The sequence below is a fragment of the Eurytemora carolleeae genome, unplaced genomic scaffold (genome assembly GCF_000591075.1).
Source record: "Eurytemora carolleeae unplaced genomic scaffold, Eaff_2.0 scaffold203, whole genome shotgun sequence".
NCBI lineage: Eukaryota > Metazoa > Arthropoda > Copepoda > Calanoida > Temoridae > Eurytemora > Eurytemora carolleeae.
In genome coordinates this window covers 122211-148468 of record NW_019396139.1, presented here as the reverse complement: position 1 = coordinate 148468, position 26258 = coordinate 122211, and the positions used below count along the sequence as shown (strand labels likewise).

The window sequence follows — 26258 nt, the reverse complement described above, 5'->3', positions numbered from 1 at the left end:
CTATTTTGTACAGTTTACATATATATTCAATAAATCTTATTTAATTGCCAATTTGTGTTTTTATTTGATTAACTTAATATGTGCATAATTAATGTGGAAGTTTTTTCAAATTATTCAAAAATTCTGATTAGTTTATCCAGAAATTTTGATTCGAGAGCTGTCGCATTTGGCCGCTAGGTGGTGTCTACTCTAAAATAGGTGGCGCGAATATGTATCCTGAAATTGTTATATTTCTATCCACATGACATTAAAAGAATGCTTCTGAGACAAAGTTTAAAACAAAGGTTGAGTCTTTGCCACAACCTCAAGTTTTCTAATCCCTATATTTTTACAACCTAATGGTGTAAACTTTTAATACTTTTAAACTTGGAAATTGATCTGAAAGAATTTATAGTTTGAACTATCTAAAGTCTATAACGACATTTGGTTGCAAAGATACAGGAATTAGAAAAACAGAGTTTGTTCACAAAAGATTATCGATATTTATCACTTTTAGCATAATGTTTCTTATTTTTACGAGGCAAATAAGTAACATTTTATATCCTTTCATATTTCGTGGATTTCCATAAAAAAAATTGCACATTTTTCAATCAAGTTGAAAGTTGAATTGAATAAATTCATATATTCAACCACATTGTGTAGTTATTTGGAAGAATATGTTTTTTGTTGTAAATTTTCCTTTTTTGCTAAGTTTTCGGTTTAAATTTCATGTTTTTTAATCCCTCACTACGTTCGGGATTGAAAATATTGAATTTATTAAACCTTAAACAAATCAAAAAAGTAAAAATCCCGGCAAAAAAAACATATTGTCCCACAAAATAACACACGGCAGTTGCATAAACAAATATTTATGCATTAATACGAAGATGCAAGCACAATTTAAGAATAATACTTGATTTCATAATTTTGTATTTTGTGGTTAGTAATGTCTTCCATTATTTGTAATTATTGACTCTTGAGTTTCATTTGTTACATTTCGACACATTTGATGCTAATTGTTTAACTTTTAACAATAAATCATTTAATAAAAAAACTAAACATTTTTTTATATATATCATGATATTAAAAGAGTGTTTTTTGGTTAACCTTGATATCTTCAATAAAACTTTCCGTGCATGCACATATTTCAGTCTGAGGCAAAGTTTAGAACAAGGGACGAGTCTTTGCCACAACCTCAAATTTTCTAATCCCTATATTTTGCATCCTGATGGTGTAAACTTTTAATATTTTAAACTTAGAAATTGATCTAAAAGAATTTATAGTTTGAACTATCTAAAGTCTATAACGACATTTGGTTGCAAAGATACAGGAATTAGAAAAACAGAGTTTGTTCACAAAAGATTAGATTCCACTGCCTTGAGCGTTTATTAAAGCATTTGTTTTGATTAAAGGTTTTAATACTTGGAAGACGTGAAAACAGTTTCTCTGTCCTAGCCTAGAGGAAGGTATAAAAACCCTTTATAAACATTATGATATGAGATAAGGATAAAATTGCCACATAAACCCCATTTTTGCATTTCTTCCCAAACATTAAACTATTTCATACTTATATTCATGTCAAAAAAGGATTATTATAATCTCTAAAACTTAAAACTGCACTGTTTGAAGATTGATTAAAGGGCTGGGTGTATAGACACCTAGAAAAAGAATTTAGAGTAAAGGTATTGGGTTGAAATGCATATTCATAGTCCAACTTTTTAAGGTCATTGCATCATCTAATTCGGATAAATATCAAAATTAAAAATTGATAAAAACATTTAACTTCTCAAAATTTATATTAAAGCTAGCTGTGCATAAGCTTTTTATTTCATAAAATGTTTTTGAAAACTTGTTTATTTAATAAATTTACTATAAAATGGAAAAATATGTCCCCAGCCAGCCTCTTTCTTCATATCTTTTCCATAGAATAATAAAGATAAAATTTATATAGAACTTTGTAAAATATATTCATAATATTGACATCAAGTACATCCTCTATAGTGCATACAACAAAACTTACAGATAAATTAACCCTATCTAGATTGGGCTATTTTTGTCTAGTCAAACTTTACAAGGCCATGTCATTAAACAAAAATTGGACCTCTAACTTTCATGGTTTGGGTGCTAGGGAGGTTTTAAACAAATTCTAAAAGTCTCTCGGGAAAGTGTTTAAATTTTTTTCTTCTTTTTTGCCACAAACTGTGATTTTCTAATTCCTATTCATTTGCAATATAATGTCGAAGACTTTTTATACTTTGAACTAAATGTTCTATTAGATTAAATAGTTTTTAGTTTGAAATAGGTTTACACAATCAGAGCCGGCGATTTTAAAGCTTCGGCTCGACTTAAGGAGATAGACCCAATGAAAACAGAACCGACCTTGGTTGGTTTTAGTGGAGAATAAGGCTCAATGTTGAGTATTGTTCTCATAAAACTCGGAATGTGTCGATTCCTAACATGAAAATCCGCCAAATAGAATATTTAACCGATTTTTGAACTCAACTCTGATCCGAAAGCTCAAGCCGTAAATAAGGCCGAACGACAGCTTAGACCCGAGCCGTATTTTCCCGACTTTTTAAATCCTGGGCTCAGGTAACAAAGATATACAAATTAGAAAGTTTGAATTTCTGGCAAAGACTCAGTTTCTTTGTTCACAACTCTAAAGTTAGAAAAATGAAGAAGGTTCAGCTGTCTAATGAAACCAGTTTTTATCTATGGAAAATTACCACAAAAAAAAATCTGCATCACTATACTCTTAACAATCTGTAAAAATGTCCAGAGACCAAATTTTGATAAATTTCCAAAAATTTGTTGAACTGTGTTATACACTCAGTGTCACATATGCACCACGGTTCAAATCAAAGAGAGGTGCAGTTCATCTATGCCTATGTCCGTAGTTCAACTTCTTGCTATTCATGCCATTAATCCCATTAAACATTTTAAATATATTAGGCCATCAAACCCATCTTCTTGTTCATCTTTTAATTTAATTGTTGCTAAATCTGACAGCATTTTCTCTTGATAATATTGAATTAACAGTTAAAAATTTTCCCTCTATAAGCATGCATGGAAAGTTCCCATTTTACAAGAACTATGAAATACAATAAAAAACCATTTTTTAAACATACTGAAGTATTTGAAAATAATAATCGAAATTATTTAAATGAAAATATGTTACAAATAATAAATATTGTTGCCTGATTTTTGATTTTTGTTAAACTTCATATTCGACAAATTTTCTTAAACTACATTGTAATTAAACATATTGTATTGTATGTATCGTGTTTTCTTTGTGTGTGAAAAATTCTTTATAACATTAATTCGCAGAACACAATTAAGCACATTTTTTACATATTCGTGTACGGTGTATACATTGTACAAGGTGTCTCTGAAAAAAAGTGTGTTTAGGCTTTTTAGTCTAATAAACATCATTATTTTGTGTTAATTAGTGCTTCTAGTAGGTTAAATACCCAAAAATGGGAAGGGGGGTCGTGGATTAATCATTTTTCACTAAAATGCCGTTTAACCTCTAAAATTATGCATAATATAAGAAAATGTGCTCGTTCCCGTTTCCGAAGATATTAATTTCGTTTTCACCCACTAGACGTCGTTTTGCTGTACTAAAAAATGATACTAATGGGTACAATGTCCATAAATTGGGGGGGTCGTCGTTGAAACATTTTATTTTAGCCTTCAAAATGTACTCAAAATGGGTCCCTTTTTAAAAGATGTTCAAAAAAAATTTGAAGTCATTTTTCGTCTTTTAGTTTTAAAAATCCTCAAGCCTATCACACTACTTACATTTTAGGTTTTTTTTATTCATCAAACTGTACACGAAATCCGATCATTGTTTATTCAATTTGACCGATTATTAGTTAACCCTATCTCTGCTGGGGTACTTGAAAACCAGGATATGCTGGGGGGGGGGGGTCAATTTGCCCCCCCTCTAAATCCCATGTTTGATGTCCAAATATGACAAATGATACATCATTGGAAAGCTCTTGTGCTCTACTTTTAGAATCTACAAAAAAAATTGCAAATTTGCAAAAATTCAATACTTTTTGAGTTATGTAAAAAAAACTACAGGGGGGGTCAAATAACCCCCCCCCCTCAGCAGGAATAGGGTTAATTCACATTGATAACTAAATCTAACGTGTACATTCAAGAAAAAATGCAAAAGCAAAAATTGGCTTGGTTTGTAGGTTATTTTGCTCTGTGCACATAAAGAAATATATGGAAAAAGCACATTTCAGCTTCTCCCATGATCAGATTTAGAGATAGAGCTTTCAAAACATCTATGAATCTTACAATCATTGATAAACAGATTTGGTAATATGTTTATTATTATATGCTGGGTTTCTAATATTTTCTACAAAATCATTGCTGAATTGTGAAAATTATGCCTTTTTAGGTTAAAAATATGAAAAATACTTTTTATCTTGGTCTGTTATTCAAAGTCCCTTAAAGATAAATGCAGAACGACTGCATATATGTATCATGACTTCAAGATAATTTACAAACATTTTGAAAGTGCCAGCACTAAAGTTTACCATTAGAGCAGCTGAAATGTGCTTTTAAAACATATTTTTTATGTGCTAAAGTTATATAACCTGCAAACCAAGCCAATTTTTGCTTTTGCATTTTTCTTGGATGTACATGTTAGATCTGAACAGTTTGTTTTTAACCTTTGTGACAGTAACAATCTCAAGGAATAATAATTGTCTTAAAACACTTTTTTTAAAAGTGAATATTTGCAAACTATCTTTTTTCCATCTGATAATCTGAGTTCGTTTCCTTTATGTCCATTTGACAGCCCAAATTTTTATCTTGAATAATCTTTTTTGTTTGTTTATTTTCTTGTGATTCTTAACAAACATTTTTTTATATTTTTTTTATCGATTTTGATGGTTATTATATCACTAGAATTGACGAGGGTCAACCCAGACCGAAATATATTTTCGATAAATGTGAAACTAACATCTACTTTTTTACTCTACAGAGGTTTGGTCCATCACCATCACCGAATTTTAAATTTGAGTAGTGATCATTGAAAATATGCAATTTATTCTACTCTGTTGTATAAAACGTAAAAATAAAATTATAATTTGATGTTTTTTTAAATCTTTGAAAAAGAGACCGAGCATATATTCGATAATTAGGTCTGCTTTTGAAGGTGAAGAGAAAAATGTTTCATCAACCACAACCCCATTAAATAGCACTTTTTAGCACACTTACGAGGCTAAAAGTCTAAACACACTTTTTTCAGAGACACACTGTATATTACTGCAAACTTAAAAATCATTTTTGTCCCAGAGTACACATTTAACTTTAAATTTAAAATATATGTTTGAACCTGAATATTTAAAATCTCAAAGTAAAATGTGTAAGTTCTCGTAATGAACTCTGTTGAAAATTCTATCGAATAAATGAAAATTCTCTGTTTGCATACAAATTTGTCACTTTAGCTTAATTTGTATTTCTCTCTTGTAAACAATCCGTTCTAGTCTAGAGTTTCAAGCGAAATAAGGAAATTGTTTTGCGAAAATTTAGCATTTTTTCGCAATACATTCGTAGAAACAATATTTTGCTGGAAACCCTACTTAATATATATATTGATTGACTCATTGTTTGGTTGATTAGTTAACTCATTGTTTGGTTGATTAGTTGACTCATTGTTTGGTTGATTAGTTGACTCATTTTGAATCGTTGACTAGGCTCCTTAACTCAGACACAAAGTTGCAAATAATCACGTAAATGAGTATATTTCAAATCTACAAAATGAATTTTTAATTAGATATCTTACTATTGAGCTGTGTGTCGGTGTGATAAGGAGCGATTAAGGATCAGAGGGTTTGATTTAATTGTAAATACTTTTAAAAATATAAACCCGGCTTTTTGAGTAGAATTTACTATAAATTGCAAAGTTATTTGTGGATTTTATTGTTCACTGGCTGAAACTTTTCACTATTTGGTGTTTTCCTTTTGTCGGAGTACAGAGAAATTGCCGGAATATTGTTTAGGTATGGAACTTCTCCGAGAGGAGGGGTTGGTAAAGACGACATTGCGTGGGGGGGGGGGGTTAGAAGGTTGATTTATGGTCAACAACTAGAGTGAACACCCATGTATTTTTTTACAATTCTCATTCGCTTATAATGGGCCAACCAACTAGGCGGGTCCAAATTATACAGTAAATTTTGATTTTAAATTTGTATTGTCTCGTGCTATATTTAATTGAATCAAAATATAAAATGAAAAATATCAAGTCCAAATATAGATTCAGTCTCGTAAAGGTACGAAAAGTTCAGACAGTCTAAAAACTAGGTATAAAAGCCCAGCTTTTAGCCTGAAGTGAGGTGCACGTATAAGTTAGGAAAGCATAAAGAATTTTAACAACCTGAGACCAAAACTTTTTAAAGTTATTCCCCAAAGTGTTGAGTGGGGGGAGGTCGAATACCATAGCTTGACTCAAAACGCCTTTTTTCTCTATTTTGCTTTCTGGATAAAAGTTCATTTCTTTTATTTTACATCCGCAATAAAGTTTTACCTTACACAGTTACATCCTCATAAATTACACCCCTCCCCATCTACTTGGACCTATATTGTGTCCAAATAATGTATGGGAATCAAGTGTAAACTTTGAAATTTTATTCAAAATCAAGGTACTAATGCGAGGAAAGTTAATTGCAGTTTCGTATACTCTGCGTACATATTGAAACCAGTTCTCTCTGAGCGGAATTTGTAAACAAGAATAGATGCATCAGTGTTCGTTTAGTATTCGAGGATGATTAAAGCATTTAATTTTGATAATTTTGAAATTTCAGAAAATAGTTTCCTTTGACCAGAATATTTCATAGATTATTTTTGTGAAAATGGATTCCTTGTCAGGCTGTGACATCCGTCTTGTGTTTACTTTTCCGCCCAAAGACAGTACACTGCAGTACAAAAAATGCGTACACCTCTGAAATAACTTTTCTTGCATTAGTATCTTGTTCAAAATGATAAATACTCGACATTTATTCGTGCAACTAAAATTATAGATGAAATTCCCTTAAAGTACTCAGATAGACTGAGACAAATTTGTTTTTAGGAAAGGAAGACGAGATTAACCCAATGCTAAAGTGATTTTGATGTTGTTACAATGCACTAAACAGCTTTACTAGCATGTTATCAAATCACTAACTTAGTAAAATCGGTCTGTTTACACTGCACAATTGCTGTGTCTCATGGTTATTGGAATTTTAAACGACATTGAGTCTGAAAGTCAAGTTTCTATTCCAGAGTTTTCTTGTTATCAATTTATAAAACTTAAATTGTCGGAACATTTTAGAAATCTGAGATATTAATGAAACACCTTTATTTAATGCAAGCAAAACTCCTAAATCAAAGACAATGCTGAAGAAATATATTTCTCTTTTGTAACTTCAAACATCGAGCAAAGAAAAACTGTTAGAAAAAGCCCTAACTAACTCTTTGATTGAAGATTTTGTTAAAAATTTCAGATTTCTGAATGTCAGGAAAATCTCCCAAAAATTCGATGTATGGAGAAAAAAATGACTGGAAACCTTACTAATGGAGAAGGTCACACTTTTGAAACATTACTGGTGACCTCGTAGTTCATCTAGTTTTAATTGATGGACAAGTATGAGAACAATTTATCCTTTTTTTAAATAAAAATTATTTTTTTCCTCTTAATAGCTCTGTGATAATAAGAGTTTTGATTGCAATAAATTTGGAACATTGAATAAATATTGGATTTTTTGCTTGAAATTAATATTTCAAAAAAAATATTTCTTTTATTATTATTTTACATAAGTTGTGCATAAACCTCCAGCTGTAACTAACTGCGGCAATAAATTTAAGATATTTAAATTTCTTTGACATTTAATACCAAGATGTATAGAACCGGTCTTAATACTTCTATATTTCATTTTTATTATAGTACATTCCAGCAACCCCTTCAGCATATATACACCGAATTTATGAAGTCAAATTTTACATACATTTTATTTCAATTTACATAATAGAGCTCCTAATTCTAGATCTTTGAAACCTTCTAAAGGGACTGTAAGCGTAATTTCAAGTCATCCTCTATGCTAAGATGTTCACGAAAATAAAAAGGGGATAAAGGCTAACGGCGAAAAATAAGCGCTTTTGATCGTTTCTAATCTTACTTCTATCTTTTAATTGCCTCTATCAGAATTGGTTCGCAGAATGACCTCGAAATCAAAATCATCTCAGTGCCTCAATCTACATCTCCCTGCCTCCTCTTTTATTAAAAAGTCAAATTTAAGAATTTGATATTATTTTGTGTTTTTATTTAGGATTTTATCCTTGAACATTACAGTGAAGATGGTGGAGAGCATGATGAATCCCTGGCCGAACTCCAGGATCTCAGACACTGCCCCAACGTGCACGAGGCGTTCCCGTCGAATCTGATGGGGACACTCGTTGTGGGTGACTCCTACATCCCGAGCATTATAGGTGGCGGAGGTAAATGTGTGCCTGTCCTTAGGCAACACAACGCGGGGTTCCGAGAGAAACCGATAGCCTTAGATTTCTGCTTAAATACAGAAAATCGTCAACTGGCAAACCCTGCGGTCTTCTTGATTATTATTATTTCTTGATTATTATTTCCCTTCCTTGTCACCTACAGGAAGTTGGACCTGACCAATATTTGAAAGAATTCAATATTTTCAAGGGGTGAACTTATCGTCCATACAAATCCAGAAAGTGGCAACATTCAACTCGGATCGTAAGCAAATCAATTTAATTTCAAACAAATCTTTCAGATATTACAACCAATAATCATCAATAATTTTTCGACGCATTCGTATATAGTTGATATATTTCATAATATTTTTTCTATTTTTCATGATCTATCAAGCTAGTTACTTTTGAAAACATTTATTCCTGTTTCGGGGATTTTTGATAGTGAAGACGACATTTTCATATTTTCCAGGAATATCTAGCGCCAGCGAAATATTATTTTTTTTTACAACTTTGCGGTTTTTATTTCAGTATTATTACTAGCAGTCAACTCAAATATTTCATTCACATGTATCTACGTTTAGTTAACAACATAAATATAGGGCGAAGATAACGAAATTTAACATCATGGTCCTTTTTATTTGTACACCCTGGAGGTATTCTTGTTCTTGTGTACAATACTTTCAACATATTAACATCATGGTCCTTTTTATTTTTACACCCTGGAGGTATTCTTGTTCTTGTGTACAATACTTTCAACATATTAACATCATGGTCCTTTTTATTTGTACACCCTGGAGGTATTCTTGTTCTTGTGCCCAATACTTTCAACATATTTCTCAAAGTTAAGTTTTTGTTCAAATCTAATTTTCTAAATAAGGGATATTTTGCTACAGAGGGCACACATTTTCTGGAACACTTTTCTAGTTAGAAAACGAGCTCATTCTCGACATGTTTTACCAGATTAAGAGAACCATAGTGAATCGGGCATGTCCTACGAGGGTCACTTAAAATTCCTGATGTGTTGCTATAAATTCAAACATTATATGGTAAATATTTACCTTTAGTATTGTTATTATTTTCACAAATTACTAAAGAAATTATTATAAGAAATCTACGGAAAATATTCTAGTTATTTTATCTTCCTTTTTGTGTCGTGTTTTACAAAGGCGGGGGGGGGGGGGTTTTTAATCTTTGTCCTGAGATGGAATTTAAAGAATTCGAGCCGCGGTTTAAATCCGCCAAAACCCGGTTTAAATTTAGCGCCGGCTTAAATCTTGAAACATTTGATACAATTTTAAGTGGAACCAACCATATTTAAACCGAGGTTTAAATCTAAACAGCCGCTCAAATATTTTTAATTCGGCCACTGGTTCTGGGGAGCGTTCTAAAGTTCAATTTTTCAAAGCAATGTTTTTTAATGGATTGCAAGGGAGATTGTAAAAAAATAGCAAAGAAGTGTGGGATCATTGAAAAACATGTTAATATTTTTTACTTTCAATTCTAACAAATTCTTTGAAATGTTAACCCTATCTCTGCTGGGGTACTTGAAAACCAGGATATGCTGGGGGGGTAAAATGTATAAATTGTTTTTAACAATGATATAAATTTTCTAAGGCACAACAAAAATGTTTTGGGGTTTTAAAAAAAGTAAACCGACCGGCCTTTCATTTTATCTCTTGAACCTTTCCCCTTTTTTCACAGTTTGGACACAATGTTCAATTCTACGTTTTTTCACAGTTTGGACATCAATGTTCAATTCTACGTTTTTTTCACAGTTTGAACATCAATGCTCAATTTTATGTGTTTTCATAGTTTGGGCATCAATATTCAATAATTTTTTTCTTCACAGTTTGGACATCAATATTCAATTTTACGTTTTTTCACAGTTTGGACATCAATGTTCAATTTTACGTTTTTTCACAGTTTGGAAATATTCAATTCTACGTTTTTTTCACAGTTTGGACATCAATGTTTAATTCTACGTTTTTTTTCACAGTTTGGACATCAATGTTCAATTTTACGTTTTTTTACACAGTTTGGACATCAATGTTTAATTTTACCCTTTTTTACAGTTTGGTTATCAATATGCAATTCTACGTTTTTTTCACAGTTTGGACATTAAAATGTTCAATTTTACGTTTTTTACACAGTTTGGACATCAATGTTTTTGACATTTTAGGCTGTTTTGACAACCTATGGTGAAATAAAATAGATTGCAGAAATTTTGCACAAAAAACTTACTGTAAAGTGAATTTTCAAATTTTAAGTTTCGTATTTCTTATTCAACAAAATTTGAAAGCTGATGCAAATATTGTTGCATAGTTTAGATTGGTATGGTCAATATCTCGTTTTAAAATGTATAATTTGTTGTAAATCATTTATCCTAAAAAATGATTTTATAAAGAATTTATAAATAAACAAGCAGAGTATCATTACTGTTTATTTGTCTATACTTTTGTATTACATGTTATTTCCAATATTCCTTTCCCAATACTGTATCTGTATACAGTATTGTGTATTGTACATATTCAAAAAGATTTATTCTTAAAGGGGACACTAACAACAATGTATTATTTAACATTATTAATTTAATCCTAGATAATTTATCTAGGTGTAAAATATAAAGTTTCCCCACTAAGATAACGTTGATATTCAAGAGTATGTATATTAAAAACTTTTTAAAATTCGGTGATGGTGATGAACCAAACCTCTGTAGAGTAAAAAAGTAGATGTTAGTTCCACATTTATTGAAAATATATTTCGGTCTGGGTTGACCCTCGTCAGTGCTTGAGATTGTTTCTTCACAAAGATTAAAAACAAACTTTTTGTTCCCTTAATCCCCAAATCAGGTGAAAAGATGGGAGACAACAAGGAGGGAGACAACAAGGAGGGAGACAAAAAGGAGGGAGACAACAAGAAGGGAGACGACAAGGAGGGAGACAATAAGTAGGGGGACAACAAGGAGGGGGACAACAAGGAGGGAGACAACAAATAGGGAGACAACAAGGAGGGAGACAACAAGGAGGGAGACAACAAGGAGGAGACAACAAGGAAGGAGACAACAAGGAGGGGGACAACAAGGAGGGAGACAACAAGGAGGGAGACAACAAGGAGGGAGACAACAATTTTACCCATACATATTTTCTTATATTATATTTTGTTTAAAGGGATTGACCGGCTATGTAAGGTAGTTGAACTGAGTTGCAGTGTTGTGGAAAACTTCTTTTGAATTCATTTGTGACATATACAGAACTTTTTGAAGATCTGTTAATCCTGAGTTTGAGCGCAATTTCAACGTTCAAAACTCCTACTTTGGGGGTGGATACGTTTTTAGAATTAGTTTTTTTCTTTAATTATTAAATAACGACATCGAAAAATAAAGTAAAAATCATACAGTAATCTGATTTGATGGTTAGGAACATATTTCTCAAAAGAAATTTGTCAATAAATCAATGATAAAATCGATTATTTCGTTTTCATTCTTATATTGAATTTCTTATCTTCTTTGAATTTATTCACAGATTTCTTCAAATTCTTCAAATGTCGTCTTTTCAATAATAATTCTAGAAAATCTGCAGAAAAACTTTGTGAAAAATGAGAAACCAGAATAATGAGAAAATAGAAACTAATAATTGAACAAGATTACTTATTTTCGCTGATAAGAATAATTTTTATTTTCTTCACTTTTTTACATTTTTATGTCGTCGTTTTTTAATAATTAAAAAAAAACTAATTCTGAAAACGTATAACTCCCTTTAACCCTAATTCTAGATATAATTGTCCAATATTGAATATATTTACATCGATTACAGTAAATCCGGGAACGGATTATATAAAATCCTCCAGTAGTTGGACTGTTCAGATTCACATCGCATAAACTGTTCTTTCATTTTTTTCTATTAATTTTCTTTAATGAAAAAATGCAAATTCTACAATTTATGTAATACATTTAAAAAAAGAAAATGTATTTACTGAAAATAAAATAAGTTTACTGTGTCCGAGGGCACAGCTGCTAGTAATACCTTAACTTGGAACATTAAGCCAATAATAAAGCAAAATGCTCAAAATATGATAGAAATAAATAAGAAAAAAAAAACATTATTATTTTACCCCCGAAAAGATTAAGACCCAGCTAGGCGAATATGGCGAATATGGAAGATGGTCAAGAGGGAAGGGTAAACTTAAAAGGAGTGTTTGTGAAAAATGAAATATGTACTGAATCCGCAACATATTTGCATGATCGATGACAGCTATCCTGAAGCCTAGTAAATAAGTTTTATTTCAAATGCCAAAAGTGACAATACTACCCCTAGCATATATAAATTCATATATGGAGGTTACTTATCCATTGAAATTCAAATGTTTGGAGCTACTTTTTTATGAAAAGGTCCATTCCCTTTTGGACTGCACTTTACTATACTTGCATTTAAAATAAAACTTTTCATTGTGGTTATAAATACGAATGGTACACCAGGGTGTTTTTAGTTTTTAAAATTGTGGGCTGAAGATAGATATCTCAAATAAAAATTTTAATCATCTGACGCTTACATTTGATAAAAAGAATGGACAGAAAGTTAGAGTCTTCTTTTTCTGCATTTCAACAATTAATTGTGTTACAATGCTTGTTAACGTTCCATATATTCTTAGCAGAATGTCTTTTAGACTTTAATGAAACTAAATTTGTATTCTCATCTCGCAAACTTGAAATAATGTAAAAAATATGTAAGAAATGCAAAAAATGTTTTACCCGTTTCAGAAATTGTACCAAAATTTTACTTTCAATCTTCTTCGATGTGTAAAATGTAAAAGAGTTTAATCTGAATTTCTAATTTGGTAAAAAATCGTTGAATCTCGAAAGTCTATAAACCTAAGGTGGGCCGTGAGGTTTTTAAAAATGCTGTACAACCCGGTTCAGCGTTACTTACAGGGGGGATGATAGTTCTCTTACTGTACACTGTTTATTAATATTGATATACGATAGGTTAGGCCAGAATCAACTTATAATAAACAAATATGCAGTACACTCTCGGTATAGTTTATGGCCTGTAAAATTAGTAAAGGATTATCGGAAACATCATCACTATAACCTCGTTGGTTAGTTACACTCTCGGTATAGTTTATGGCCTGTAAAATTAGTAAAGGATTATCGGAAACATCATCACTTTACAGCTCCAAATAAGTAGATAAGACAAATACATATATTGATAAAAAATAGCTTAATTCAATCACAATGGATAATGGAATTTACCCTTTCGTAATGCATTACGTAATGCATCACGTAATGCATCACGTAACGCATCAAAACTAAAGAAGCTACGAGGATACAAAGGCGCACCAGTAATGGTCCATAAATTTGATCTTCTTCTTCTATCTAGTTTGTAGTGCAGTGGATCAATTTAGATCCGGAAAGCCCTCACTGAACCTTTTCTGAACCTGATAAAAATGATATTTTTTTTATAATTCAGGGCGAACATTTTAAATCGAGCTAAGTAAACCTTCTGGATGTTTTACAGACCTAACTGGTACTTTATCTGAAGATCGGTTCAGAAAGGTTTCGACCTTTATTTCGAAAAACGTTTTCTGGTTTTTATACTAAACCCTACTTATCCGGACGTCTGGTTTCATGTCTTGTTCCCTGGGGGTGGGGGCTCAAGTTGACCCCCCACCTTCTATTTTCTTATGGTAATACAAATATATAACATTTGATACGTCTTTGGAAAGCCCTTGGACTCTACTTTAATAATCTGCAAAAAAATGGCAAATTTGCAAAAGTAAAAATATTTATTGCGTAATCTAGTTATCTTAACAAAAAAATGCACAAAAAAATTGCGCAAATTGCAACAAATTATATTTTTGAAAATCCCTTGACCCATGCAAATGTTTTTTTAAAACCGAAATGTGTATTCAAGAGAAACTGAAAATGTGCAAATTCCCTTTATAAGCGTCTGTGCAAAAATCTTGGAAAATTTCTTTGGTTTTCAGTAGGGATCGGTAAAATGTCGTCTTTTTAAAGAAAATTTCAGGTTGTGGAAATTTTCTTCTCCTTTCAGTTATGTTTTCCCTTGCCTTTCTCCTTGAAATTATATTTGTATGTTTGAGATTTTAGAATGTGAAACTGTTAAATAATTCTTATTGTTATTATATATTTCAGTAATCTGAATATGAATTTGGAATATATTTTTTTCTCATTTATTCTTTTGTCTTAAAGTCGTCTTCTTCTTCTTCTAGCATCTTCTTCTGGTGCTGCTCTCACTTTTTTACCCTTTTTACCCTTTTTACTTCCCCCTCCCCCTCCCCCACCCCCTTCGCTGCCAGGCTTTGTAAGTTCACCCAAGGCCTGTGCTGCCAAATCAGATAAAACCGGAATGGCATCCTAAATAATTAATTAATTCAATTTAAAATCATAAATAGTCGACAATTGATAATTATACAATATTAACTGAAAACTCTAAAATAGGAAGACGAATTTTTTTTGCAAAATTTACGTGTATTTGATGTTTTTACAAGACACTTTTCAAATCATTGATTAATTGATGTGTCTCAAGTTCATTGGACTATTTAAAGTCATTACTCGAGTCTAAAAGGGGTCACTGTAAGATGTATTAAGTCATTTGACTCAAGTCTTTTTACAATAGTATAGAAGTCTTATATTTGTTATCAAAAAAGAATGATAACTTTTAAAATATGACTATTTTGAATATGGTCTTCGCTTATGCAAAGATTAATAACAATACAGACAGAACACTAATTGTCGTCTTTTCAATATTTAGGCGTGTTATGTTCACAATAACCCTGAGGTAAGAGCCCAAAGGAGTTAGAACAGGCTCTTTCTCTGTCTTGTAAATCATGCGCGTAACTCCTTTGGGCTTCTGTCTCAAGATTATTGTGAACGAAAAACCCCAAAATCTTCAAAGGCAACATATGTTTTGTTATTTATCTATGGTCTCATGGCTTATTTAATAATTAAATAAAACAAGATTAGAGCTGTTCATGGAATCTCACACTTAGTGGGTAACCTTGTACTTGTTTTATAAGTTAAATATTACAAGCATTTTCAATTAAATATTTCGAATGCTGTGGGTTTAGTAACTAAAATGAGATTCTGTATGTTCCCATAATATAAAATAAGATAATATCAACGCCTCTAAAACAAAGTTGAAGCTCTCAATATTATGGCAACAATTCCATTACAAATCTATTTTTGTAACCCTTCGAAACAAGATTAAGCATTCCATAACTTTGTATTTAGGATTTATGGGTAAGTTTCTACGCTCCCTCCCCACAGTGCGACTGAACCAAATCAAGACTTTTGAAATGCGTCAGAAAAAAGGTTGGTGGGGTTCGAAAATACATGTAAAATGATTGAGAAAAATGATTATCCTAACTGTTTTCATCGAGATACTTTAGGACATACTGGTGTAAATTCCAATTATGTCAGTTTATTCCTTTTTTAAACCTTTTCAAGGCCAGATAGAATATTTTGTTACCTCTAAAAGTTGAAAGTAAATCAAATTTTGCGCCCAAGGTTTCAACGCTTTCATGTATCTTGTTTATGTCCAAAGATACTCATAATCAAAGTTTATATAAGGTTACTACTGAATTAAATATCTTAAAACCTGGTTAAGAGTAAACTATAAGAGTACATATTTTGTTCAGGCGCACTGTGTACAAAGCTTTCTCTGAAAAACTTACCTCTCTCTTGTTTGAATCATCACTAAACTTGCCTCTCTCTTGTTTGAATCATCACAAAACTTACCTCTCTCTTGTTTGAATCATCACTAAACTTGCCTCTCTCTTGTTTTAAATTCTCACTAAACTTACCTCTCTCTGGTTTAAATCCTCACTAAACTTACCTCTCTCTGGTTTGAATCATCACCAAACTTACCTCTCTCTGGTTTAAATCCTCACTAAACTTACCTCTCTCTGGTTTGAATCTTCACTAAACTCTGTGGTTTAAATCATCACTAAACGTACCTCTCTTTGGTCTAAATCATCACTAAACTTACCTCTCTCTGGTTTGAATCATCACTAAGCTTACCCCTCTATGTTTTAAATTCTCACTAAACTTACCTCTCTCTGGTTTAAATCCTCACTAAACTTACCTCTCTCTGGTTTAAATCCTCACTAAACTTACCTCTCTCTGGTTTGAATCATCACCAAACTTACCTTTCTCTGGTTTGGATCATCACTAAACTTACCTCTCTCTGGTTTGAATCATCACTAAACTTACCTCTCTCTGGTTTGAATCATCACTAAAGACGCCTCCAATTGCCTCAATCGCTGAGTCTAGAACTCCTGGCTGTTGAATTAACTGAAAAATATTTTATGCAAAAACGAACGTCAGTAAACTAATTCTTACACACATGCAATAAGAGAACTCTTTTTGGCCGGAACCCAGCAGGGATATCCAGTAGAGATGATTAAGGAGAAAATTAAAAGTGTCCTCAGTGGATATTAAGATTAAGAGAACGAGATTAAGGGTATCAAACACAAGAGTTTCCAGCTCAGGTATTATAAGAATTTAAAAACCAATAATCTTTGTTCCGTTTTCTTCCTTTTCAATCAATCAATCCATTGTGTATGTAAGTAGTAGATTAAAAAGGTTTAAAGTGCTTTCAATTTTATAACTAAACAACTCAACCTTATAATCCATGTATCATTACAACATGATAAAAGCTTCAAGAATAAAAGGTTTACATAATGCTTAAGATTGCAAAGATATAGAGTTTCAGGAGAGTAGTAATCAGTTCCATTGGTTTGCGTAAGAAGAAAATTAAAACTTACATCCAACACATCATCAATGGCATAATCGTCTCCATTTTCCCCCTTACCACCAGTTCCAGAATTAGTTGCATCATCTGTAGCACCAGCTGTATTAGCATCATCATCTGCAGCACCAGCTGTATTAGCATCATCACCAGCATCATCTGCAGCACCAGCTGTATTAGCATCATCACCAGCATCATCTGCAGTACCAGCTGCATTAGCATCTTCACTTGCATCATCTGAAGGACCTGCTTTATTAGCATCATCACCTGCATCATCTGTTAAAAATGAAAATTTGGAAAAAATAATAAACGTTAAAAAAGAGTGACAAAATAATGGTCAGAATTTACATTAAATAAAAGTAGCAAAATTTTAGAATTATGAGAGGGGCAACATCTCCCCCCACCAACCCACCCATCCCCCGAATTAAAGTGTTTGAATTTTACCTTCTGGCTTCAGTAGTGCATCAAGTGCATCTTTAGCAAATTCAAGAAGTTTAGGTGCCTGCAATATATTTTGATTTAAATTTTTCAAATAGACGTTTTTCAAACAATTTTTAAAAATAAATTATGGTTAAAATCTTATAAACTGATTGAAGCTTGATAAATACAAATAAATTAATAATTTACAACTTTTAATCAAATGAATAACAGAAATGTAGTTGACACTCAAACATAATGATTAGATTGCAATCATCAGTATACCAGAAATTTAATTGACACTCAAATATTATGATTAGATTGCAATCATCAGTATACCAGAAATGTAAATGACACTCAAATATAATGATTAGATTGCCATCATCAGTATACCAGAAATGTAATTGACACTCAAATATAATGAGTAGATTGCCATCATCAGTATACCAGAAATGTGTACCGTGTATGCTCATATGAAAGCATACACACTGATAGTAATTTTCCAATAAGAGATAACACACACTGTGCTTGTATTATCTCCCAGTCATATTTCATAAAAGAATGCTATCATTTTTCTCTTTTTTTCTATCGAACTGTTGCTTTACCAACGCTTGAATCTAAATGACGTATAATGATTTATAACTATATGTAAAAAAAATTTGTGTTAAACCCATGTTAACAATCTTGCAGGCTATGATATACGCAAAATAAATATCTAGATTTTAAATAGTATACCAGAAATGTAATTGACACTCAAATATAATGAGTAGATTGCCATCATCAGTATACCATAAATGTAATAAACACTCAAATACAATGATTATATTGCCATCATCAGTATACCAGAAATGTAATTGACACTCAATTATTATGTTTAGATTGCCATCATCAGTATACCAGAAATGTAATTGACACTCAAATATAATGGTTAGATTGCCATCATCAGTATTCCAGAAATGTAATTGACACTCAAATATAATGATTATATAGCCATCATCAGTATATCACTCAAATCATATTTTAGCGATTTCTTGATTAACCTGTTCACTTCCAACAATATCTTTTATTGCATCAACAGCCCCGCCAATGGTTTCTGGATTAGTGATCAGTGAAACCAGATCATCAGCAGCATAATCATTTCCAGTACCATTACCATTCTTTTCCTTAGCATATTCTGCTAGAGCAGCGGCAGCTTTTTCACCAACTGTAGGAGCTCCTTCTGAATTCAGAAATCATAAATGATTTTAAAATAGAAAACACATGATTTTAAGTGATTAAGAGAAGGCATGTCTAATTTACAACGATACAAATCATAACATAATCTTAACCGATACAGGGCTATATAGGACAGGTATAAAAATAGACTATATCATCCCCATCATTGGTACGCAGATAACAGTTTCAGGGTTACCGTTGTGAATCGAAGATGCTATTTACTGACATGAAGGGTAACTAAACTTGAAAGTCCTGAGGCCGAATTTAAAGAAATTTGAGCCGCGGCTTTAATTTAAGCTGCGACTCAAATATGGTTGGTTTCACTTAAAATTGTATTAAATATTTCAAGATTTAAGCCAGCAGTAAATTGAAACCTGTTTTTTTTTGGGGGGGGGGATTTGAGAAGCGGCTTAAATAAATTAAATTCGGAACTGGTTTAAGCTGTCTTTAATCGTTTATAAAAATGTTTTATCAAAAAACTCGTTTTTGAAAAGAAAAGAACGCAAAGTATTTGTATGTAAAAACTTAGTTAAAAGGTTGAAATGATTAATTTTGATAAATACCAGTTTTCAGTCCATAACTCTGAGGCACAGCTGATTCTTTTTCAACTGAAAATTAAAAAATTTTAAATGCAATTTTCTCATTGTTTACTTATTATTGCCTAAATAATGTTTCTTCAACCTTCAATTTTAAATCATAAATATATATAATAAACTAGGCTTTTTGGGCGCTTCGCGCTCATCCTCTATTTCAACTTTTTTTCCGCATTTTCTTTTCGATAAAAAAATCTATAAAAAAATGTTGTGGATTTAAAAAATTTTCGTGGACTTTTTGGAGACAACTTTTTGTAATTAGCAATCGAATTATCCTTTCCTGGGGTCAGGCGGGATATCACAAAAAAATTTGAGCCCGATCGGTTTAGCTATTTTCACGTTTATTGGTAACAAACAAGCAAAAAGACAATGAATGTATGCATATGTAAAATTTATATTTTAACATCTAAAATTTGTATCTAAACTGAAAAAGTTGTAAGCTACTGCGCAAGAGAATTTTTCTAAAAACTTCGCATAAACTGAAAGCTAAAAACAAGTGCTTTAAAATTCTGAAATGTTCATGTCTTGGGTTTCAAAAATTGTATAATGCTGGGGTGAAATCGTTGAAACACTTCAAAGTGTTGGACGAGTTTTGAAATTTCACGGGCAAAGTCGGGCACTCAAGCTTGTATATGATACCAAATTTAAGATCGAAATAAAAAAAAATGTAGAAACTAACCTGTTTCGATTAAAAACTGTTTTGAAACAGTCATTTCAATCAGCACCATTATCAATAACAAAATCATTTTTTCTTTAAAAAATATGTCAGTATTTAATCAATTTTCAAAGGAACTAATTATCTGCCCTAAACATCTAATTGTCTAATCCTTAAATCTCTTAATATTTTAAAAGCTGAATGTTTTATGAAGCAAAATTTAATGTTTAAAATATCAAAGGTTTACGAGTTCAGGTTGCAGAGACATAAAGTTTAAAAATCATGATTTGAGGTACAACTCTCCAATGGAACCAACTATTTCTTCGGTCCGCGTACTGCAGATTACTGCAGTACACACAGAAAGCTTAGTATAGGTTGATGTGAGTACAATATTTAGTAAAATAATATTCAAGTTAAAAATTAACTCTTATTTCATATATTGAATAATTCTTATTAGATCTTGGAAAAAGCATGATCTAAGAGAACCTAATGTTAGACTAGTTGAAATCAATGTGAACTGCAATATTAAAAAGTCTACCTAATTACACCTAATTACACCTAATTACACAATTTAAAAAAATCAAAATCATATTAAATTAAAACGTTTTAAATGTTTTCCTGTACTCTATTTGTAGAACCTAATATTGTTATTTAATTTTTTTAAATCTAGTCATTTTTATTTTTTTAGAAAATATAGACCCGCCTCATTAAGATTTAAATTTATTTGATTACAGATTAATATTATTATAAGTTTAATATAATAAATTGGATAATTCTTCAAATTAATCTCTCTCTCTCTCACTATTTCCTAACATGATATTATTTTTTATACAGGGTTATCCACAAAATATAATACTTATGATAAAGCTGAAAATAACTTTTCTTTCTCACATTCTTGGTTTTTTGTAGCTAAAACTTATCCTTTTATTAACCAAATCATTAAATTTACCACAAAAAGACGTGGTCCTCTTCAGAAGTTTGACTCCTCATCTCTGTACTATTATTGCTCTTGCTGTCGTTAATTCCAGGGTTGCTTCTGATTGGTCCAGCAGATTAATTCTTGCTTCTGATTGGTCTAGTATTGTTGCTGTCCTTACTACCATGGTTGCTTCTGATTGGTCCAGCAGATAAATTCTTGCTTCTGATTGTTCCTGTATTGTTGCTGACACTTTTCTAGCTGTCCCTTCTACCAGGGTTGCTTCTGATTGGTCCAGCAGATAAATTCTTGCTTCTGATTGGTCCTGTATTGTTGCTGACACTGTTCTTGCTGTCCCTTCTACCAGGGTTGCTTCTGATTGGTCCAGCAGATAAATTCTTGCTTCTGATTGGTCCTGTATTGTTGCTGACACTCTTCTAGCTGTCCCTTCTACCAGGGTTGCTTCTGATTGGTCCAGCAGATAAATTCTTGCTTCTGATTGGTCCTGTATTGTTGCTGACACTGTTCTTGCTGTCCCTACTATCAGGTTTGCTTCTGATTGGTCCAGCAGATAAATTCTTGCTTCTGATTTGTCCTGTATTATTGCTGACACTCTGTTTGATCCTGGTGTTGGCTCCCGTGGTTGACGTCTTTGTAGAATTTGTCAACCAAACTATTGTCAACTTTAGTCTTTACATGGTAAATCAATTCCTGAGAGCTTGTCCAACAACTGCATCATAGCTTTTTTAGGTAGTTTTAGTTTTTTTGGCAAAAAGGAAAGGCGAGGCAGGTTCGTCTCCATTCCTAAAAATAAGCTAGCGGGACTGCACAATGTAGAATAATGTCGTGTAGAGTTATATGGAAGAATCAAAGTGGGTAAATCAAAGGGACCACTAAGTTGTATGAAATCTTTCTATATAGGGGGTCCCCACTTTAATGCTCACTTTTAACGCACTCGTCATAGAAACTATTACAGAGTTTTGAAATTCTAGTCCGGCAGGCTTTCCTGATTTTTGTTGGAGTCCCATACAACAAGATCCAATGTTTTAGGATTGCTGTGGAGACTGTCTTAGCCGACTTATCAGGAATAGGAACTGCAGAAACGACTAAATTGATCAAGCATTGTTGTTAAAATGTACTTATTTCTTGTTATAGATGATGTAGTGGACCTACAAGGTCCATGGCACAAGATGTCATTGACGTTTTTTCACGGTCCTCGAAAGGTTAAAATTTACCTCTTCTCTGTGCAGGCAACTTCACATTCCGTGACAAAGAGACTTGTGTCTTTTCTCTTCCATGGGCAAGAAAACCTTTTTTACAAGCAGTTGCATAGTACGCTGTTCTCCCCAGTTCTCATGTGCATGTACTGCGAGTAAAGCTTGATACCTGTGCGAGGGTGGGACGTCAATTCTCATATGACCGCCCCTGACTTCTTCATGACTAAAGGTGATGACCAGGGTGACGTTGAGCGTTCAATAACCTTATCATGCAACCAGTCTGCTAGTTGTAATTTTAAATTTTTTTCGGAGGAGGGTTAATTGGGTTCACAATATAGTCCTTGAATCCGGGGTACAGTGGAGTAGTCTCAGGAGACTACTCAGGATTTCTGAAAGTAATACAGAACTATACAGAGGGATACATTATAATTTATAGTCCTTTAATTGGGACTAAAATGAAATAGTTTTAGACTGTTTAATTTCAGCTGAAATGAAACAGATCCCAGAGGAAATTATTTTCAGATCTTCAGATCATAACTCTTTGAAAAATTATCATGAGCATTCTTTATTCCTGTAGTAATATGAATTGTTATATTTACTAATCCATCAATTTATGAAAAAATGGTAGAATAAAAAAGGGAACAGATAAGTTCAGTAGGATTAGATAAAAGTTAGTTATATATATTATCTATCTAGTATCTACATACCTATCTAGTATTTACCTAATATCTACAAAGTATTGTAAACAAGAAAAACCGTCTCCAGCAATAATTTATCATAATAACAATAAAAAATATATATATAGATTAGAAAGGCGAGAAAACCATTCTCACAAGCAATGTGAAACATACAAGCAATGTAAAATAATAATGGCAAAAATTTTGATTTAAATTAAGTTAAATTAAAATAAAAATCTTTTGATTAAGATTCTTGAATTCAATAATTTCATTGGGCCATTGGCAAAACTTAAGATATTTAAAATAGTTAAATTAATGGTTTTTATTGAGTGTGATCAGGTATAAGATATTTGTGACATCATATATAAATATTTATAACTATACATGTGTACAGTGATAACCAGAAAACAATGGAATAGGAATACGACATTATAGCAATACTTTGATGGTGTTTCAAAGCAAATAGTTTTACCAGACACTTTTAAAATCAATTTTTTATGTGAAATGGGTCTGTTTACACTGCACAATTGCTGTGTTTTATAGTTGTTGAACTTTTAAAGTTAAAACTTGATTCTCAAAATCGTCTTACTATTCCAGAGTTTTCTGTTTATCACTGTATAAGTATGTTAAGATGTTTGAATTGACACTAATACTATATACTGTAATTAATTATATGAAATAAGGATCATTTAAAGAACATGATATGTTAAAATTCACAATATGTTCTAATTAGTATTTATAATACAAGTGATCATTATAAAATCAAACTCAAAACATTGAGAGGTGGAAGGGGAAAGAAATTAATGACACTAACTAGATAAAGAATAATGTGAGATTTTTAGATGATGAATAAAAACATTATAATAAAATATAAAAATTGTTATGTTTACTCTCTCATCTTAAGTCTTTTAGATTTTAAAGTAATATGCGATAAAATGGAATAATCTTCTTTCTTTAACCCATTAAGTTTAAACCAATCTAAGTGAATGATTTAATGATGAATGTGTATTGTTGATACTCAAGGAGGTTTATAGAGAGAATTAAATTTAGAGCCACTAAAGGGGGGAAGTACTCATTTATAATTTTAACTCATTGAAGTTTCCATATAAATAAATAACGATTTATTGTGATAAAGTCAAATAGTGATTATCATTCACAGATAATTATGAAACAAGAAGATTATCGGCTCAGCAGTCTCTGGATACGTGGAATAGCAGATTTTCTATATTTTTCTGTCCTGGCATGATTAACATGATACTGCTCCTGGTGGCGTAGTTGATGTTCACGTGGGTGAACTGCAGCAGGGAAAAGATGACGATGTTTAGAAGATTTAATACATTTCTTTGCAAAAGAGAGGGATAACTTGTCCCTTCTTGACTCCAGGGTCTCCAGTTCACAGGACTCCAATGCACTTATATATCCAACATAATCTTTGCCTAGAATAATTTGTAGGCAAACTCTCTGTATCCGTTCAAGGACATTGTTTTGGTGAACTGTGATAGAAGAGTGCCATACAACACAACAGTGTCAGTACTCGACAATACATCTGATATAGGTTTTATAGACTGATAATAGGTCTTCCATTTTCATCCCAACATACTTCAGCTTAGAGAGGATAGATATCCTTGCATATGTTTCTATATATTATATATTAAACATTCCATTTATTCATTCAATCCTTTCACATTTCATGCATTGATTCATTGATTTATGTTTACCTGGAAATAAACTTTTCCAAAAACAATTAAAAAAAGTTTGATAATAAAAGCGTTAAAATTTTTATGTACGGAATTTAGCTAAATAATGAATTAAACAAATTTAAATCTAAAATTCTGCTTTCTAGTTCATCTTTTTTCGCTAGTTATAATTTCCACCGGAAAAATTTCTGGTTGAAAATTTGTAAAGTTGGACACTCTAATTATATATCATGAGTTCAGCAATGTGTCCTAACTTTTAGGTTGGGTTCTCGTTATTGTGAGATTGGTCTTATTTCTAATTCAAACTTAACGGTGGGGTGCACTATGGTCCGACTAAGGCTGATATTTTAACTGAAAACAATTCTTTATTAGAAACATTTATTCTCAAATACAAACAAGGTCTTAACCATAGATGAATGACAATTCAGATAGTACACTATCAAGATTCAAGGGTTTTTCGTTCACAATAACCATGAGACAGAAGCCTATAGAGTTACGCACAATGCACATGCTCTCTCTCTGTCAACTCAGGGTTTTTGGAACGAAATCCCCCAAATCTTGAAAAGACGACATCTAGTGTTCTATATGTATTGTTATCAATCTATCTTAACATTTATCTTATGTTAATTTTTTTTAAATGATTTATTTTCTCGCAATTAAGCTAATTGATGATACTCATTGAAGTTGCGCATTGAGTTATATTGAATAGGGTTTTGACTTTGGACCATGATTTTGAATACTTTTTCAATACTTTGAATACTTTTAATGAAGTCTTGGATTTTTGATAAATATTGAATAGGATTTTGACTATGATTATTCAATACTTTTCCATTTAAAATTTTTTTGAACAAAATATTTTTTATTTTCGTACACATAGTTAGTTGTACAACATTTTACATATATTGTTACTAGTTATAAACGAAAAAGGCATTTCATTTTACAATATAATTTGGCTATTCTTTCATAGCTAGAAATACAGTTCTAGATATATGTAACGATATGCTATATTATTATAGCATTCTTTAGAGTAAATAAAAGATCAAAAAAAGCTTCATAATATTGCTATGAGCTATAACATTATAGCTTTTTTCATTGTTAACAAAGATAGATGCTTTAGTAGTACAACATTTGCGCTTGTAATGAAAACAACACATCGGGTTCATTTAGTCAGTGTCAGACTAGAAAGCTAGTAGCACATTTCAAAATAATCAGGATTGTATTGAAGAGATATAAGATTTATAATATTCTCAAAAGAAAGATCAATTTGGGTTATCCGAGGTTGAATTAATATTTAAAATGCGCCGATATATATACGTGTATGAGATTAACATGGAAAGTTAATCCATGCACATTGGCTCGTTTGACCGGTTTATGGTCTGTAGGAGGTAGATCGAGTTTCAAGTAGTAGTTGATCAAGCTCAGCCATAGGAGTCTTCATATACAGGAGTCTCTCACTCCTCAGCGACCCCTGGTACGGCTCAGCTTGTATCCCGGTTACACAGTATACTCTTGTACATATATAGTAAGAGTAATATTCTAAAACTCCTGTTATTTCTTTTTAGGCGTACGTTTCTCCAGGTTCATACTTTAAACACTATATTATCTCAGTCTTCGTTTAATTCCTATACTATTAT

The 26258-nt window shown here is 31.7% G+C and overlaps 1 protein-coding gene and 1 long non-coding RNA gene across 4 annotated transcripts; both read right to left on the bottom strand.

The window, feature by feature from the left end:
* Nucleotides 1-14577: 14577 nt before the first annotated feature.
* On the bottom strand, nucleotides 14578-20247 carry LOC111696124 (acidic repeat-containing protein). Of its 3 annotated transcripts, XM_023465674.1 has the most exons (8): nucleotides 20142-20247; nucleotides 19433-19477; nucleotides 18695-18873; nucleotides 17682-17739; nucleotides 17388-17513; nucleotides 17254-17357; nucleotides 16700-16780; nucleotides 14578-14842 (listed from the first exon to the last, which is right to left on the bottom strand). In XM_023465674.1, the coding sequence occupies exons 1-8, from the start codon at nucleotides 20206-20208 to the stop codon at nucleotides 14672-14674; spliced, it is 831 nt and encodes a 276-aa protein (XP_023321442.1). In that variant the 5' UTR covers nucleotides 20209-20247; the 3' UTR covers nucleotides 14578-14671. The 3 variants fall into 3 exon arrangements, with proteins under 3 accessions (XP_023321442.1, XP_023321441.1, XP_023321443.1); XM_023465673.1 differs by having other exon boundaries at nucleotides 17254-17513; XM_023465675.1 differs by having other exon boundaries at nucleotides 17254-17474.
* A 780-nt stretch (nucleotides 20248-21027) lies between these two features.
* Nucleotides 21028-23305, bottom strand: LOC111696120 (uncharacterized). Its single transcript, XR_002764008.1, has 2 exons — nucleotides 22269-23305; nucleotides 21028-22139 (listed from the first exon to the last, which is right to left on the bottom strand). It is a non-coding gene; the product is annotated as an uncharacterized LOC111696120 (long non-coding RNA).
* Between the last annotated feature and the right edge of the window lie 2953 nt (nucleotides 23306-26258).

Coding starts and splice junctions, on each gene's coding strand:
- LOC111696124 (XM_023465673.1), bottom strand. CDS start 20,208: ATGATTTTGTTATTGATAATGGTGCTGATTGAAATGACTGTTTCAAAA. Junction 16,781..17,253: donor CCATTGATGATGTGTTGGAT/GTAAGTTTTAAT, acceptor AATATTTTTCAG/TTAATTCAACAGCCAGGAGT. Junction 14,843..16,699: donor ATGATTCAAACCAGAGAGAG/GTAAGTTTAGTG, acceptor TTAATTATTTAG/GATGCCATTCCGGTTTTATC.